The sequence below is a fragment of the Cryptomeria japonica genome, chromosome 11 (assembly GCF_030272615.1).
Source record: "Cryptomeria japonica chromosome 11, Sugi_1.0, whole genome shotgun sequence".
Classification (NCBI taxonomy): Eukaryota; Viridiplantae; Streptophyta; class Pinopsida; order Cupressales; family Cupressaceae; genus Cryptomeria; species Cryptomeria japonica.
The window spans coordinates 661777343-661797095 of record NC_081415.1 but is presented as its reverse complement, the minus strand read 5'-3'; the positions used below and the strand labels follow the sequence as shown (position 1 = coordinate 661797095).

At 36.1% G+C, this 19753-nt stretch overlaps 2 protein-coding genes across 2 annotated transcripts in view; one reads left to right on the top strand and one right to left on the bottom strand.

Moving 5' to 3' along the window:
- LOC131065112 (suppressor of mec-8 and unc-52 protein homolog 2) overlaps nucleotides 1–15816 on the bottom strand; it is a 47974-nt gene extending 32158 nt beyond the window's left edge. The window contains exons 1-3 of the mRNA XM_057999525.2: nucleotides 15594–15816; nucleotides 15322–15508; nucleotides 15123–15203 (exon numbers count right to left, since the gene is read on the bottom strand). Of these exons, the coding sequence (XP_057855508.2) occupies nucleotides 15123–15203; nucleotides 15322–15503 (263 nt within the window). The 5' untranslated portion in view covers nucleotides 15504–15508; nucleotides 15594–15816. The remainder of the gene's footprint in view (nucleotides 1–15122; nucleotides 15204–15321; nucleotides 15509–15593) is intronic.
- LOC131859886 (uncharacterized) lies at nucleotides 1811–2819 on the top strand. Its single transcript, XM_059214131.1, has 2 exons — nucleotides 1811–1990; nucleotides 2093–2819. The coding sequence occupies exons 1-2, from the start codon at nucleotides 1897–1899 to the stop codon at nucleotides 2620–2622; spliced, it is 624 nt and encodes a 207-aa protein (XP_059070114.1). The 5' UTR covers nucleotides 1811–1896; the 3' UTR covers nucleotides 2623–2819.
- Nucleotides 15817–19753: the final 3937 nt, after the last annotated feature.

Here is a 19753-nt window from a genome sequence, read left to right as displayed (position 1 = left end):
CAGCAATGGCAAGTTCAACTCCAAGGGCAACCCCAAGGTCAGGAAGACAAAGAGATAAAGCTTGGAAATATGGGATTGCAGGAAGCAAAAAGGGGGAGGTCACTTGCACCGAATGCACAAGATGGATGACTGATGGAATCAATAGATTAAAATACCACCTTGCACAAATACCTGGATATGGTGTGGAGGCATGCCCCAAATCAACTCCTGAAATTATTAGAGAGATGAAGGCCATTCTTGCTGAGAATGATATGCATAAGGAAGAAAGGCAAAAAGCAAGAGAAGCCATAGCAGCTGCAATGAATCCCACATTGTCCACTTCGGGTCCCATTGGTCATAGTCGGGGTCGTCTGTCACTTTCATCTTTTGGTGACAATGAGGGTGAGGCTAGTGGCACTCCTGTTAGATCAGACCCTAATTTTTTTGTACCACACAATGTTCCAGGTGCACAACCTTCACTTGAAGGTACAAGATGGAATAAAGAGAAGCATGAACAAGCACGGATAGCAGCTTCAAACTTTTGGTTTTACAATAATCTATCTTTCAATGCAGCAAACAATGTGTATTGGGAAAGTTTTGTTAATGCATGTACAGTGGCGGGTAAGGGGTTTAAGGCCCCAACAGGTCATGACTTCAGTGGGCCATTGCTAGAGAAAGCTGTGAAAAATACAGAAGGTGTGGTTGATGATCAGAAAAGGTATTGGAAGAGAAAAGGATGCAGCATTTTATCTGATGGATGGACAAATGGACGGAATAGGACTCTTCTCAACTTCTTGGTGGCTTCAAATGGTGCAATGGTATTCATAAAGTCTGTTGATGCCTCAAATGAAATAAAAAATGCAGAGACTTTGTGTAATCTATTGGATGGTGTGGTTCGAGAAGTTGGAGTTGAGAATGTTGTCCAAATTATCACGGACAACGCAGCTGCATATGTATCTGCAGGTAGAATGCTTATGCAGAGGCATCCTTCGATTACATGGAGTCCTTGTGCTGCACATTGCTTGGACTTGGTGCTAGAGGACATTGGGAAGATTGGATGGGTGAAGAAGGTGGTTGAAGATGCAAAAAGTGTCACCAAATTCATCTACAACCATACTTGGGTGCTTGCTTTGATGAGAAAATACACAAATGGCAAGGACCTTGTGCGACCTGGAGTGACACGATTTGCTAGCCACTTCATCACTTTGCAGAGCATTCTTAGTGCCATTCCTCATCTTAAGCAGATGTTTGTGTCAGATGCTTGGTTGGGGTCTGCATACTCCAAAAGACCTGAAGCAGAGAAGATTGTGACCATTGTTTTTGATGATGGGTTCAATAAAAGTGGAGAGGAGTTGACTGCGGTAAGTAACAAACACAAAAGTAAAGTTTATACAATCTTGTCTATTTGCTGATTTTATTTTTTAGGGGTTGATTTTGTATTAATTTAAAATTTGTTTTTATTTTTTTAGGTGACAGAACCTTTGGTGAGGGTTCTTCGTATGGTGGATGGAGAGGGCATGCCAATGGGTTTCATTTATGAGGCCATGGATAGGGCCAAAGAGGCCATTTCACATTACTATCGTGGAAATGCAAGAAAATGTGAAATCTTTTGGCGCATCATTGATCGTAGGTGGACAAACCAACTCCACCAACCGATACATGCCTTCGCCTACTTTTTGAACCCGAAATTCTACTTCTCTGATTCATTTAGGGCTGATGAGGAGGTCATGGCAGGTGTTATTACATGCATTGATAAGATGACACCTGATCCTGAGTTGAGAGACAAGGTTCTTGATGAGTTGGAGGTGAGATTTGACATTTGCAATTGCTCTATCTTTATTTATGAATTCGGAAATGTTCATTATTGAATTTGAGTTTGACACTTTGACTATCTAGTATCTATTTCTGAATTTGGAAATGTTCATTCCATTGTTCAAGATCTACAAAAGTGCAGAGGGGAGACTCTTCTCATCACAACTAGCAATTGATAGGAGAGGAAAACAACAACCAGGTAAAACATTTAGTAACTTAGTTCAATAGTGCAAGAAAAAACCTACAAACTTGACTGTTACATTTTTTTCTCAATTCTAATATTTCTAAATGTTTTTTGTAGATTTATGGTGGGAGAATTATGGTGCCGGCACGCCTAATCTTCAAAAGATAGCTATCCGTGTTTTGTCTCAGCCATGCAGTGCTTCTGGGTGTGAACGAAATTGGAGTGTCTTTGAAAGCATTCACACAAAGAAGAGAAATAGATTGTCACAAAAGCGGCTCAATGATCTAGTATTTGTTCGGTACAACCTTCGCCTTCGAGTTAGACAGGTGGAGGGTGTTTCACATGAGGCCATTGACTTGGATGAAATTGATCCATATGGTGATTGGACCATGAATGAACAAAATGATGGTGATGATGTCCTCCTTACCGAAGAAGAAATTGCAGAAATAGAGAGAGGAGCAGCACAAGATGCAGAAGGAGCAAGATTGGATGAAGATGAGGACGAAGATGAGGATGATGATGAGGACTGTGACTTTGAAGAAGAATCATCTCACCATTTAGATACCACAACACCCACTGCTACTACTTCTAGCTCAAGGCCTGAAAAATTGAGCTATATTAGGAAAAATACAAAGAGGAAGATGTAGTCTTCTCTTTGGTTTGTTCATTCACATTGCTGTTTTTCACATTTGCAGTTGGACTTGGACATATCATTATATGTAATTTTGTGAACATTTATATACTTATGCTGCCATTATAGTATTATACATTTTAGAGTTGAAACTTGAAACTTGAATATGCTGCCATGAATGATGAAATTTCAAATATTGCGTGTTTGTACTTTGTAGATCATATGACATGTGTAATGTTTCAATTATGGCACTCATGTTCTCTAAATGCATTAATTTCTTTATGTTTTTTTGTAAAACTACGGTTTTTTTTTTTTGCCGAGTCTTTCGCGAGTCTTTCACGAGTCCGAGTCCGAGTCCAAAATTTTGGTTTGCCGAGTCTGAGGCGAGTCCGAGATTTTCAACTATGATCTGTAACGCATAGCCACCAGAAATATTTGCATTAATATTGTAAGTGGATACTAGAAGGTTCACCACCAAATTTCTCATTAATATCAGCACTAACATTGTAATGGAGAATGGATGGCGTAGCCACCAATATCAGCATTTCCTTATCTTGTGTGTAATGTCCCCTTTTTAGCGCAACATGATATGGGGTGTCATTAGCCTATTCTGACACGGTCCCGAAGGCTAACAAGGACATTGGTGGGATCCTGAGGTGTTTTGGCCTAGGTGTTTTCAGTTTCAGGCCAATCGGTGCTGCTCTGACAGGGTTTCTAGACACTTACTATTTATAGTAAGTTAGTCTCCAAACAGTGACTTGAAATTTCTAGTGTTTCCCTAGTTGGCATAATTATCAGTAAAAAAATATTTGAAGGCAACAATGATTTAAAGGGATTATCAACAATGTTTTAATATTTAACGATAAAGTGTAAAGTTAAATTAAATATTTAACTTTATCGTTATATTATAAGGTTGGGAATATAAAGTAATGTTTAAAATATTAAAAGTTCCCTTTAATGTGTACATTGTGGGAAATAATATTTTATTATAAAATGTATTATCCCACATTTAGGAAATGAAGTGTTTGCATCCAGGAAGAAGATATAAATTGAGGTTGAAAGCTCTCTTTGGGGTATGCTTGGAGAAGATTTAATATCTTGTTGTTGGATTTCTTGAGAAATCTGATTCGTTGGGCTTGGAGGACGAAATCCCTCTTGGTTAACATTCTTCTCGCTGTTGTGAGATACAGTCAGGGGAATTTATGGTTTTTTCATTTAGGAACACACTGGGTTCATTAGATTTTCACAAGGCAGATTTAAGAAGATTTTGGAGCAGTTTGAAGGTGATAGTGAAGATATATGAGTTGCTGTGAGCAGTGCGTGAACAGTGCTGTGAACAGTGCCATGAACAGTAACGTGAACAGTAATGTGAACAGTGCCGTGAATAGTGCAGCTACAGTGTGTGAACAGTGTTTTCAGCAGGTTCTATACTTGTGGAGTTCAGGTTTGAATTTGTTTATTATCATATGGTCTGTAATATTCTTCAGATCTGATTTGTATGCTTGGGGTTGGAATTAAATAAATACCATCAGCATTAATCTTCTTGTTTTTGGTATTTGATATGTCTGGTTGTTTTTATATTGAATAAACTTTGAAAGCTTTACAATAAATATCAATTTATCCAATTTATCCTATTGCAAATCAAGAACCAAAAAATCCAGTAGTCAGCCTGCAAGCCAACTGTTTGACAAAATTACACTAAGTAAAAAGGACATAAATTTAGTGCCAAACTGGGGGTGCCCATTACATCTTGATTTAATAGTTGCAGACTTGCTTTGGATGGCCTACCACAAGAGTAAGTGTTCTATCTTCCAATTTCATATGAATTGTAAACTATGTGGCTTGTGACCACTAAGTGAAATTTATTGCTAATTATTCACATCTCAGCTACCGTATGCTCTCACCTTGCCCACATAGGGATCACAGTGATCAGAAACTGCTTGGGTTTAAGTTTTGCTTTTAAAATTTTGTGAAGCAAGCTAATATCCCTGGTAATGATATTTCACTATTGATTAATTGAATGATTACAAATGGAGATGAAGTCTCCTTATATAGAGAAATAACGAAGAAAGAAAATAGAAACATTCTAAAAGAACTAAAACAACTAACTAAGAAATTCGAAACTACCTAATAGACTAAATATTCCTAAATGACCATTAATATAACATTAATTACTTTATTACCCTCCCTTAATGGTCATTTTACTAGCTACCCTGATAGAAGACAAAACTTTCAAAAGGCATAGAAGGCCGATTTCTCCTCAAAATGCTCTGCAACATGAGCCTGCTGCTAAGACTCTCCCTGGTTGGACTTCTGATCAACCAACCGCTTTCTACAGAACCTCTGGATATGACCAAACTTCCCACAATAGTGACAAGTGATATTCTTCTTGGAACCTTCCTTAGATGTGCATTGTCCTTTCTACTGAGTGAGCTCGCCTTTGCCTTTATCCTTGGCAGTAAACACCTGTTCCGCATTGACCATGTCACTGTTGCTACCAAGCTACTGTCTCCACCTAGCTTGCTGCAATAGCTTATTGCACAACTCATCAAAGTTCAAGTCAACATTAGTGCAAGTAATGTTGAGCGTCTCAATAAAGTGTTCGTAGAAGCATGGTAGACTCCTCAAAGTAATCACCACCATGTCCTCCTCTTCCATCTTGCGACCAATGGCCACCAGTTGATCATGTATATCCTTGATCTTCATAAGATACTCCTGCAAAGACATCTTCTCATCCATCCATCATAAGGGAAAACAACATGTTCTTCAAAAAGAAAGCTCGCCTTTTAACTAACATTTCATGGAAACTTTTTAGGTGCGCCCAAATCTCTGCAGTAGTCTTGCCAGATGGCACCTCTAGAAGCAAATCATTGGTGACCAATAGTTTCAGCAACATAACCGCTTCTCGGTTATGTTCATCAAACCTGTCCCAGTCTTTACCTGCCACTATGGGACAAGAATACTTACCCAGGACAATCTGATCAAGACACCAATAATAAAAAATTCAGAGCATCCTCTGCTTCCAGGTATTGTAGTTCCTATCGTTGAACCGCTGATTGCCCTGCAACATGATGTTGGTCAACGACGTCATCCCTCTTGTTTTCTTATGCACAAAAAACGAGGCAAACACGAGCTTCAAAAGAGTGATTTTTCTGTCAAAAATCAGTAAAAACCTTCAACGAGCAGCTTGTACAAATGTCAAAAAATCTGATTTTCAGGTTGAAATCAGTCAAACCAATCTGGCACAAATCCCAAAACAAAATTGCTTAGAATACAAAACTTCATTTTTTTGAGGAAAAATGGTAAATACCCTTTTACAAAAAAATTACGATTTTTGGGAGAAAATCACACAAAACCCAAATCACAAAACAAATCATTCTCGCAGAAGGAATAGCATTGACAGCAGATTTTCAAAAACCCTTGACGCTCAAAGAGGGGCACAAAAACAAAGGTTGCACTGAATAATCAATCACAGACTGAGAAATCAGAAAACCCACAAACAGAAAGATGCCCCCCCCCCAAAAACCTAATCGCGCAGTAAAAAAGAAAAAAATGTCGCGCAGACTGCCAGAAAAAAACCCTTCACGCAGCAACCAGATCCGACGTGAGCAAATACACATTGGCGCAAGAAAACACAGACGCGTCCACAAAGACTACAGACAACCATCGCAGGTCTAAAAAACACTTCGACAAAACCAGACGAGGGCGGAAATGCTCCAATCGCACGTAAAAACGTAGGCAAAAAGCAATTGTGTCATCGAGAAAACTAGAGGCAACACACAGTGCAAACACGAGCAAAAACCCTTCATGCAGAAGACAGCGATTTCAAACAGCGTTCACGTCCTGACACAACCACTAAAAAAGAAAACCCATGAATAACAAACTTCACGCGTGCCTAGAAACACTTTGCACGTGTCCATCACAACTTAGAAGAGAAGAAATGACATGATTTCGACAAACCCATGCACAAGAAACACACACTCGACCTCGACAAAAAAAATCACCACGCGATTTGCAGAGACGTAGAGACAAAAAGAAATGACGCCTCCAAAACCCTCGATTCTACAACAGAAACCCCATGTGGGAGAATCCACCCAGAATTTTTGTAAAAAATCAAACTTCTGAAAATTTCAGGTAACAAAAAAAACAATGATTTTTTCATTAAAAAAAATCAATTAAAAAACTTCTGGAAAAAATTCTAGGTAAGGAGGCCACGAATTTTAAAAATTCGTCAAAAAAATGTTCCCCGCTTTGATACCATGTAATGATATTTCACTATTGATTAATTGAATGATTTCAAATGGAGACGAAGTCTCCTATATAGAGAAATAATGAAGAAAGAAAATAGAAACATTCTAAAAGAACTAAAACAACTAACTAAGAAATTCGAAACTACCTAATAGACTAAATATTCCTAAATGACCATTAATATAACATTAATTACTTTATTAATCCCATCTAGGGGCATCAATGTAATGATGAGATAGGTCTACACGAGAACTTGGTGCTATATCGATAAGGATTGTACTCTAAGGCTACATGTCTAATTCTTATTGTAGTGGCTGAGACAACCCTAGTAGGCAATTATTTCATTCAACTTCATTTGGCCCATTGAAATCTAATCGTTAGATCCTAGCCTTGCTCATTGACAATTGTTCAATCTCCTTCAAGCTACATAATGTTTAACTATAGTATTAATGGTGCTAGCAATCAAACTATTGATATGACATATGTGGTGGCTTTTCACTAGACCACAAGTAAGGGCATGGACAACTTAGGTGGGATGGGTGCACATTGACTAACTACATCATGCCATGCGTCTCTAAGGTGATGCAAATGATGGGACCTCAACATATCTTATCAATGGCTGCTTGGCTTTTCAATATGAACACATGGATAGGTGGCATGTACTTGGTTGATTCCTATTGGTTCAACGGTCCATTGACAATCATATACAGTAGGTCCATGGGTGCATAACAAATTGCATGATGCCATGTGGCTACAATTTTGCAGTAGTCTTCGTATTCGACAAGCCCACAACTTTTTTAAGGTGAAAACACTTTATAGATGAGAAGGCAACATGACAATTTGTTGTATGCCAATGAGCAAACTTGACCCAACAAACAATTTCCTTTCTAGCATACTCTATCCAATGCACAATGGTCACCCAATCTTAGTGCTTAATATCAAAAACCATCAACCTTACACGCAGTTCAAAGAAGTTAGGCACAATCCACGTTCAATCACGTTCATAAGAGCGATTTCAATCACGTTCATAGTAGGGAGGAGAGAGGAAAAAAGAAATGCCACGAGAGGAAAGGAGAAACACAAGAGGGAGTACGATGGCCTTGGGAAGGCATTCACACAGGCATGAGAGGTAACTCCCTACCCGTAAGAGAGATAGCAGGTATGAACCACTACACTACATGTTCACAGTATAAAGATAATAACTTTAATTAAATTCATAGTATTACTATGCGTTCACAGCATAATAATGATAATTTTAATAACTGTATGTTCACAGTGTTAGTTTTTAATGATCAGATTAACAATTAAAGAGCAGAAAACAAAAATGCACAATAAGAAGGATACACAACACAACTATACCCTAGGAAAACCTCCCTCTTGGAGGAAAAACCCAGCAACAAAGAATCTCAGATCTGATTAGAATAAGGTAGATGATTAATTACAATTTTGCCCCCCGAGGGCAAGAGCAAACAGACTTATCTGATTCTGTTCTGAACTTGAATTGATCTTCAATCACCAGTAGGGCAGGTTCTAGGGCAGGTTCTAGGGCAGGTTAGATGATGTAGCTAACTTTTCTCAGTAGATATGAGGTTCGCTGTGCCTTATATCAAATTCGCTGCCCTCTGATGATGATCGCTGGTCACTAAATGCTGATCGCTGATCTTCTAGGAGTGTTCACTGATGATCAAGACAGCTCACTGATGTCCGAGACCAATTCGCTGACCTCTATAACAAATTCGCTGATCTTCCAGGAACTCGCAGAATCAGAGATGATTTTTCCTTACAACTTGTATTACTTTGTGACTACAAGTCACCTTCCTCTATATGGGATCATACACAAAGGTCAGCCACATATAATTTGGAACCAAGTTACAATAATACAAAATAGATATTCACACGTTATAACTTAGGTCTTGCCTTAAGCAAGTTGCATCAAATAGGTCATGCCCTATTACAATTACATGAATGCTACGCCCAAATAGGGCCTGACCAATATAGGAAATAATCGCTGAGATATACAAATATCAAGGCCTACAGGCCAATTGATATTTGTGTAGTAGGTCGGCCCCCAGAAGGGATCCGACCTAGCTACAAAAACCAACACACAGCACTAAAATAATAACTCTAATCAGATTTACAGAATCACAGCAAATTAATATAAATAAAACATGGTAAGATATGGGACTGAGCACACTCTAAACATTGCGAACAATTAATCAGAATATAGATAAAGATTAATTCTAATTCATTGAAATTTTATTCATTAAGTATGCTTCATATATGAGGCCTGATAATATTATCATGCAGAATTTAATAATACTATTAATATAGACTGCAATACGATGATAGTCATATTTAATTTCATTACTGTGGCAGACCAGATCTGTCTACTTTTACAGCCACAATAGGTAGAAGTGGTGTTAATAACTTATATAGTAGGTAATTACCAAATATATTGGTAATATAATTTTATATATATATATATTCAAATTAGAATAAGGATAATAGATTGATATATGATAATGATGTTAGCAAGATTTATATTGGCTTGATATATATATATATATACTTGATTATATTTTCTTAGATTATTTATATATGCGTGTCTTATCTCGTAATCAATCAAAGGAATGAATGGAGGAAGTATGTTAGGGAATTGCAGTTTACCAGTTTTCCCAAGCTAAGTAGGCCACCCCAAGGGATGGAATTGTCATAGTGGGACGTTCCTGCCTCTTGTGGGCCAAGAGGTGAGTTGTCATAGTGGGACGCTGCGCACTCTTGGGCTTAGTTGGGTTGAGCAGTTTATAGGCACCCTCTCAAGGCTTTCCTACCAAACTAAACTATGATTGGTTATAGGTAGAAAGACATGTTTATCACTCTTTGTAATATATGTGCTATTAATCCATGTATTTATTCGTCAATTCGTAAATTTATTGAATGAATAGATTAAGTCACTCTCATAATTTGAAAAAATGATAAACTATATTATGGAATTACTAATTTAGGATGAAATTCAGGTAATCCCTAGTTGGGGACATTATAAATGGTATCAGAGACTTGATCTTGCCATCTTGCAGGGTAAGGCTAAAATAATGAATGCATTCTAGCCAATAAAAAGGGTCTAACAATGAGTATATTCACGTGTATACTCCGTGTATGCTCTATGTCTTCATATATCCATGTGTATGCTCTGTGTTTGGCTCTATATTTTTAGTTAATCTAGAATACGAATAACAAGAGTAACCAAAGGGAATATGAAGGTCATAGATGTGTGTCATGCTTCTCACTTTTGTTTGTCTCAAGGAAGCAACTAAACATAGTTCTTACAATTAAAATTGATGAGAGAAAACTCTTCTTAAGATTACAAATCAGTTAGAGTTAGTAAGGAACCTTTACATTAAGAAAATTTAGTGAATGATCATTGCTTGAGGACAAGCAATTTTGGGAGGGAAGGACTGTAATATCCCTACATAAATATTGATATATAACCAATTATCTTATTTCTCATCTTATTAATTTATTTCTTATGTAACCAATTTCTATCTTATATTCTTATATAATCAATATCTAAAAATTAATTTATCAACAATGTTTAATATTTAATATTAATTTATAATCAATAATAATTAATATTAAATAATATAATAAATAAATCCCAAGTATTGAAGTGCTGTTTGAAAAGGCACAATTCCATTAATTCTTAGCAACAGCTTATTAAGAAACTCATGATGACGAAAGGGGGTGCAAGGAAAGGGTGTTGACTAAGAGCCACGTCCTTGCACACAAGACCATTGAAAAAGGTTATAAGGACAGGATTCCCAGGGGGAAGAAGGCATCGAATGATAAGGAAAGAAAATAGAGATCGGTGGTTATAAGCAGATTGTTGTATCTTGCGGCCATCGGTATGTTTTATTCATAAATTATTATAATATCGAGGCTTCTTTCTGAGAACTGTTCTGCAGTTATATATTTATAATAATGTCTGGAAAAAATATATGTCTTGATTAGAAAAAATAATAATACTAGATTGTAAATCAGAAAGAACTCTTAAGGTAATAAACATTAAGAAGAATATGTATATACTATTCATTTTTGCTGCTATTATCAGTATTTATGAAGACGGGGATGAGGTGTTCCAAAGAGGGGCAGTCTAAATCCAAGCGATAGGTTAAGTCCTAAGATAGGGTGGGGATCAGCGACCCATAAGCCTTGAGGGTATAGACCCAAGATAGGTAAGGGCTTGGATCTGTAAACTTTGAGGGAACCTATTGTAGTTGGTCTCTAAGCGCTTTGGTAACATACATAAACCTTCTCCCTTAAAACTGAAGTAGTAGCAGGGTTTGATATCTATATTAAGAACTATGAATAATGAATTTAATTATCTAATGACGAAGATAAATAAGCACTTCTTAATAATTAATAAGTTGAAGAATATCAATGACTGGTTCTCATGATTAGTCTCTCAATCAATTTTAGTATATTGAAATAGGTAAATTATGTTAATCAGGTAGGGGACATTACATATATATATATATAGAGAGAGAGAGAGAAAGAAGTTAATGAACAGAAGTATAACAGCAGAAATATAACATGACACTCTTAAAACAATGCTGGATAATGTCTGCAGAAGCCTGCATACCAACCATATTCCCAAACAAATTGTTTGTCTGCACTTCTTACACAATACCATACTGTAACAGACTGTGCCAAATGCACCTCTCTCTCTCTCTCTCTCTCTCTCTCTCTCTCTCTCTCTCTATCTATATATATATATAAATTTCTACAAGTTAATGGACAGAAGTATAACAGCAGGAATATAACATGACACTGTTAAAATGATGCTGGATAATGTCTGCAGAAGCCTGCATACCAACATACCAACCACATTCCAAAACAAATTGTTTGTCTGCACTTCTCACACAATACCACACCATAACAGACCGTACCTAATGCACCTTTAATCTCTTTTGCAACTGACAATAATAACTGACTCTAATATCATTTTGAATATTTTTAAGTTTGAGGTTTTAAGTTAAAATTTGAACAATGAAATCACAAATTCAGATTATTGCTCTTAGTGTTATCTGTTATACAACTTATATCAATAGCTATGATAGATATATTTATTGATGTTATACTACAGTTGCTACTGTCACTGTTGTCATGATTAATTTTAGTGCTGGTATACTACTGCCGCTGCTGTCACTGATGTGATGATTTATTTTATTGCTGCTATACTGCTGCCATGATATATTTAACAGCCTTATATTATTTCACAAATTTATTTATGTTAAACATTATAAAAATTTGTCTTGCCATTGGGTAGTCTCGATGTCCCTGAGATGATCGAGGGATGTCTCAGACGTCGCCATCCATCTCGGGGACAGCCAAATGTCCCCATGGCATTCCCAATTACTGAAACACATTTTGGATACATTTCAAAGATTTGAAAATTTTTGGGGACAGCCAGAGGACATTCCCTGTAATCCTGTCATACCCAAAACACTTTTGGGGATAGGGACAGCAGCTTAAGGGCCAAGGGCACGTCCCTTTGGAACACAAGTATTTCTCTTTAATTGTCCTGTTGAAGACCTCTAAGGAATACCCTCCTAGGTTTAGAAGCAGCTAAAGTGTAAGGGAGCTACTGACTTCTGTTAATTGGCCTCTTGTCTACCATGATCCAGTAATGAGTTCTGCTTCTTAGTCTAGGTTATCATGCATCTCCTGGCCTAGATATTGAGTGTAAGCTCTACGAAAGTGGAGCTGCGGCTTTGAGACCCAACAAAGCACAGAGAACAGCTCCTTGATGGGTGTGCCCGGTAGTGAGATGAACTCACCAGGTGGTAAGATTTGTTCTACCTCCACAAATGTTGATAGGGGAAATATTTCTTCTGCAGATTGAACCCTTTCAAAGAATACCAAACAATTTTAGGGACTTCATTCTGATAGTGAGTTGTAATCTAGTCAATTAAGATTCTGGAGTTTGGGAAGGATATCTGGAGGCCAAAGAGGAGCCTATGGTGCATGCCTTGATTTGGAGGTTCCACAATTTTTGGTCAGGTTTGGTTAATCTGAATGAGGGGATCTCAAAAAGCTGTAAGCCACCCTGGAATAAGATCTTTTCATCAGCCCCTATGCAAAAGCTTTTTCCTTGTGATATGTGAATCTTCTAAGAATAAGTGATAAAGGAGCATGCATTACAAATAGTGAGTTCTATTCTAGGAAACAGCAACTTGTGGAGATGTCAGATGGGCATTAGATGGGCCAGAACCTATATTTAACTCTCTTTTTTTAAGCACTGTTGGCTGATGCAAGGCAGGGACAGATGTTTTATTTGCTTTCAGAGGCATTTCAACCTATTTTTGGAAGAGTTTGAGTGGGGACATGGTTTTGGTTTTAGCTGAGAGTGAAACAGTGGGCTGATAAAAAATTATAAAAGAAAAGAAAAGAAGTTGCTGTTTTCTGTTCTCCTAGTCTGAGGTAGGATAAGAGTCAAAGCAATTTTTGGTAGAAGTAGGGAGAGATAGTTTGCTGTGAGAAAAGAGTTTAATCCCTGAGTCATAGTTGCTGTAGAGTCTTTAGGATGGTAGCCATTTTGGTGGTGTCTGGAAGAAAAATCTGTAGCCTTCAAGCATATAATTAGTATTATTGTGGAATGAAGTGTGAGTTTTGGGTGAGCAGTATGTGTGGGTGTTCTGATCTGTTATCTATTTCTTCAGTTTAATGAATTATGTTGTAGGAGATTGTGGGTTGAACAATCTGAGTGGCGGTGTTGGGATTTATCAGTCAAACAACTATATGCAGCAGTATTGTTGTAAACATCTGTGAATCTTTATTTAATATTATTTTAATTTGTTTCTGTTACTCTGTTCTTGTAATCTCTGTTGATCTTTAGGTGAGCTGCTTGAATCAACAACCCTTCATTGGGGTCTCGATTCAAGTCTGCATCAATGACGAAAGGTTGCTTCAAGCTGGGCCAGTCTTAGGATAAAGCTTCCGTGTGTATGAAAGCTTAATTTCCTCAATTTAATTCACCTACCAAGAGCTTTTCAATTTTTCCAGTTTGTGTTTGTCTAGTTAACCTCTCTCTGCAGTTTTAATTATCTTCTAGCAACTCTTCCATTGGAAATTCCCTAAAAAAACCTAACGGTTCCAAATATTTCCCAGGTCTATTCCTTCTTCACCTTTGCCTAGATTCTAAAGGAAATGGATCTCTCCAAAATTTTACCAGCAGAAATTGGGCTCAAGGTGGTAAATTTAATCTGGAAGCAGCAATTGAACTTTGAAAGAAATATGTTTAGGTGTGGATCATGTTATGCTATCGGTCAGTTGGTGGATGTTTGTCCTAAGGCTCCTTCTGCAGCAAAAAGACTTAATTCTTCAAAGCAGGCTTCTCAGTGGAAGGGGGCAGATTTAAGCCTTCAAGTATTTTTTTTCCAGACACTCTTTCTTCTCCCACGACTTTTGTTTCTCTTAAGCCTAGAACTTCTTCTCAAGTCCCTCATCCCCAATCAGATGCTCTGCTCCAGGTAAGGCTGCCTTTTTCCTTGCTTAAGTCTCAACCAATTTCAGAGTTCAAACCCCAGCCTCTTTATTCCGACTATTCTTTTCCAGAAATTGTGTTTCCTGCTTCATTAAAAATTTAATACACCAGTTCAGACTTCTGAATTTCCAATCAGCTGTCTGTCCCCAGAGAAAGGTGAAAAATCATTCCTTCTACTTTGACTGGTTTGGATTGATTGTCCTTCCGTTATCACTAAGATGAGCAGTCACTTCCTTTGGGGAATTCAGTGGTGAGGTTTGGTCAATCTTCTGCCAAAACATCAGATCTTAGTTCAGAGTTTTGGACATGGTTCGGAAAAGTAACCATCTTTAATGAAGGTTGAATACCATGGCAAGATGACCCTGCAATCTCAAGTCGATAAGGGATAGTTTCGTTTTGTGTTATGGTTTTTCGTTTTTGCTTTTTGAATAACTTTGAGGAGGTCCCTTTGATTTCGAGTGGCTTATTATGTAGTTAGTTTACTTAGTTATAATTGATGCTTGGTGCAGGCAAGCTCGTGTGAGATGTACTGATGTGATTTTTCTGTCAGTTAATACAAAAGGAGTGGACACATTTCCGACTGTCCAATAGAAAAAAATAATTAATTAAATCAAAGAAAACTAAAAAGAACGTAACTTAATCAGGAGGAAAAAAAACACTGAAAATCGCAAGTTTTATTATTAGAATTTCAAGGAAAGAGTGAAGATTTTTTTTCTGTAACTTACTCTTTAGGTTTCGGTTTGTGCTTTTTATGAGACTGTTTTTCACCCTCTGCATCCTCTTCATCTGCTCGTCTGCTACTCCGTCTGCACAGAAGAACGAGAATTCAGAGCATTGAAACCCTGCAAGACATGCCCGCAATAAAAGAAGAAAAGAAATATGAAATGTTTAGGGGAATGAGATGATATAAATGGCATTTGTTACCCTCGTGGGCGTTCTTTAGAATGTTCGTCGACACGGCGAGGTGTTTCGAGCACAATTCGCCTGAAATCGGCATTGGATAGATTTGCCGCGCCATTGCTAGCGTGATAATGATCTTTCTTGTTAGGAGGCCTGGGCGGAGGAGGCAGGGGGTTCGAACTTGGAACATCGTCCTCTACTGCCATTTCTTCTGCTCAGAATACAGACGAGGAGTTTAATGCTTCTCAATCCAACCCAAAACAAAAAGGGAAAATAAAAAATTTCTTAATTATTACGCTGAGACGGTGGGCAGAATTAGAAGATGCAACAGCCGGCCGTCAACGCTGAAAAGCTTGACGAGGAGACCGAATCAGCGGCAATGCAGAAGATTTCACCGGAAGTTCAGAAGATTTCACTTGAGAGCAGAAAATGAGCCAAGCTGAATCGGCGAAGCCGTATAAATGAGAGACCTCAGGTAGTTCGGAGGTATGACAGGCCACTTCATTGCCCGAAGAACAGGTTTATATGATTAGATTTTTTATCATTGTATTTTTTAATTTTATAAAGTTAAGAATATATAGTATAAATAAAATTAGATTAAATTTTAAATTATTTAATTAGATTAAATGTGATCAGAAATGTTCTAAAATTTATTCCAATTAAATTAACATATTTATTTTTGTAGAAATATTTGTGAGATACATTTGATTTTGATTCATTTTATGTGTTGTTTGCATACTATTATTATATTAAAAATTAAATAGAATTGGTAACTTGTATAATCACTCTTCTTAAATTCAAATAAAAAATATTTATATTTTTCTTTTACTTAATTGTGAATACCTAAAAGATATATCATTCTTGAAGGAAAGCAAGCATGATTAAATATAAGTTCGTGTAAATGGAAAACCTCACTAAATAGATGATTTGGATGGAGTATGGATGTTCATTATTAATGATTAAAATGCGGTGATGCCATTCGTAGTGGCTAATTAACACATAAAGTGAAAGACACAAGAAAGAACTATTTTTTTTTTAATAAGCATAAAATAGATTTGGTGAAAAGGCTTTAGAAAAAATCTACCAAATACAATTAGTGTGTGTAAAGCCAATGCAAAACCCCTATCTGCCAAGCATCCTTTTGTTGTGGTATTGATTAGGATCCCAAGTGCAATGTCGATTGGAGAGGATATGGCAAATGCAAAAGAATTGGCTATTGAGAAGAGTCGCCTATTTGGAATTAATAACTGTAGCATAGAAATTAGGAATCATCAAAACAAGATAAGTAGGTAGATCAAAACACAAGACATGATAACTCAATCAAAAGAACACTTATTGAAATGAACCTAATTCCAATGCACATTCAATAGAGGTATGAAAACAAAGCATCTAAAAGAAAATATCATGCAAACCATATAACAATTCGGATGCTTCTTCCATGCCGCTCCATTGTTGTTCTTTCCTCTTCAATGGGTTTGTGGATCTCACCTACAAGTGCTCACACAATTGAAAGCAAAAAGCTCAAGAGTACTAGAAACGAAAGTTCGGTAGTTTGATAGAAATTCGGACCAGGTTTGATTGAAAATCATCCAATTTATAGAGAAATTGGATAAATGACAAGATTGGCATGATGCAACTCAAATGGAAATTGCAAATCAATATGACAAATTATGACAAATTATGCACTTTCCATGCACAATTTGATTGATTGATAATTGATGACAAATTATGACACATTCTATGTCAAAATTGATTGATTGTCAATTATGACAATTTATGACAAATTGACATGCCATTCCCATGGAATTAGGAGATGAAATAGGAGGGAAAAGAAATTAGAAATTTGAGAAATTAGAAAATTGAAATTGATGAAAATTAGGAATTAGAAATTGAAAGAAATTAGAAATTAGGATTTAGTGAATTAATTAATAATTTTTCATTTATTAATCAATTCACAAAGAGGAATAATTAGCCAATTAAATAAAGATTTAATTGTAATGAGAAGACTTAGGATAAATAAGTAATTTATTTAATCCTAAAGGAAGAAATGACAAATTAGGTTAAATGAATAAATCATAAAACCCTAGAAGACAAATTAGAAATGCGAAAATGACAATTAGGTCTTGATTGAGGATAATTAATGTCATGATTTTGAATTGATAAATGACCAATGCGACAAAAATGATTTGATTGATAAATGCGCCAATTGACGAGGAACAATGACAAATTGATCCAAACTGACATAATTGAGATAGACAACGATTGATGACAAATCGGTGACAAAATGACAAGATTGACAAAAGAGGACAAAAATCGATGACAACTAGATTGCAAAAATGACAAGATTGATAACGACCATGATCAATGACAAATTGATCGCAAGATGACAAGATCGAACATGACAACGATTGATGACAAATCGATCGTTAAAATGACAAGATTGATAAACTGATCGCCAGATGACAAGATTGAAAAGAGGACAAAACCCTAATTAGGATTGACGATGTCCAAAATGATGACAAATGAATACGCACATTGATGCGACAGGGTAAAATTAATCAAAATCATGATTGGATAATGTTGTCGACAAGACCAAATTTAAGGACAAGATGATTGAAGAATGTAGAAGAATGACTCGATGTTCGCAAATGATAAAGACCAAGTGCGTGACATAGGAGAAATGTTAATGCGACGCAAAAACCTAAAATGAGGCAATGCGCAAATGTTAAAGTATGACCCCGCAAGCGTTGACCATTTTTGGGTGTCTACAATAACAATAGTGCTACGCCCATTCCAATTCATAGAAATATCTTGTGGAGAAAAATTGTCCATAGGGCTTTCCATGCTCCCCCCTATAATTTTCAGAGCTTTGTGCATGCAAACCACCAAAAACAACATGAATTAAAAAGGATTGGTTGACTTTTCTAAAATTTGAAAATATGCCCATTAAACCATCTAAAATTAATAATTCGAATTTGAACAGTTTAACATCACTAAATTTAAATCTTGAATTAATTAACAACAAATTTTATACATTACTATTATTTGTTCAATATGTAATGCCTCTCTTGTTTGCTCTTTTGCATTGCATACTTCTTGATGTGGACTTTGGCATTGTGTTTGTGGTTGTGTCATTTGCAGTTTGGATGTGGATTATTTTTGTGGTGCTTTGATCTTGTTCTAGATACTTCATTTGTTGCAATATATGACTTTGAATGCTTATCTTATCCTCTATTTTTTATATATGTTATGTGATTGTTTTGAACCAATGATCTATTGGATTGCAGAACATGGTGATCATGATCATGTTGTTACATTGAGATGTGTGTTTGCCTTTTTGTGCCTAGTTGTGAGAACCATTATGTTGTTGTTTACTGCATATTTGATTGGAAATTGAACCTATCGGGTTGTTCCTATGATGTAATATGGACCAATTGTGCCTCTGATGATTGAGATCGACTAATGTCATGATTTGGAATTACCATATTTAACATGATGATATAAATGTTGATTTGATTAATGATTAGAATGAAACAAGAGATGTTAACTTGATCGATTGATTTAAAAGTAATAAGTTATGTTATTTTATTTTATTAAAGAGATTAAATGCTTATAGATATAATTGATTATATACATGGTAGAATTCAACAATTGATTATAGCAATTATGATGTTAACCCCAATTAGGGAATATGTAATATTTATATACCCTTCGACCATTATGTATGTATGTATGTATGTATGTATGTATATGCACATGTATCCTTGTATAAGATGGTTGCAGGTACAGGGCATAGACTCCACCTGGCTCCACAGGTTTGAGCATGTCCATTTTCCCAATGGTGGTTAACAAGAGATAGCACACTGGGAAAAATACCCTCGACTACTCCAATTGATAGCTTTCATAAAACCCAGTCATCATGTTTAGTCGGTCTATAATGATTGTTTGTGCACAATTAATTAGTTGTGAATTATCATCATTTAATGTGTATATTAATGATATTTTAATAATATTGAAATGATTTATTATTAAATGATTTCCTATGCCTTATTTATATTTAAAATGAAGGCAATAGCCTAATTGAAATATTGAGATTATTTGGAGATTTTATTTTTTATTTAAGTTTAAGTCAATTTATTATTATTTTATTCCCACTTCAAAAAGTGAGTTTACATTGTTGAGTTTAAGTTCATTTTCAACACTTAGTGTAATTTTCATGATTTTGAATGTGCAAACCCTCCTACATGGAGTTTTTTGATTTATTGATTGGAAGAGATTGTGTGGGTAGAGGTTCATTGGATTTTGCTTGGGAGATTGATTTGCCGCTCAAAAATTTTGATCATCCATTGTGTATGTGATTTCTTAAACACATTTCAATTTTGTTTCATTTGAGGTAGGAAAAAATTGGATTTCTTTCCATTTATTTATTCATTTTGTTTCAAATTTGTTTCTTTGG

What these genes read in the sequence shown, in the direction of transcription:
- LOC131859886 (XM_059214131.1), top strand. Translation starts at nt 1,897, where the DNA reads ATGTTCATTCCATTGTTCAAGATCTACAAAAGTGCAGAGGGGAGACTC. An exon ending in GAGAGGAAAACAACAACCAG is followed by an intron (nt 1,991 to 2,092) that starts GTAAAACATTTA and finishes TGTTTTTTGTAG; the next exon opens with ATTTATGGTGGGAGAATTAT.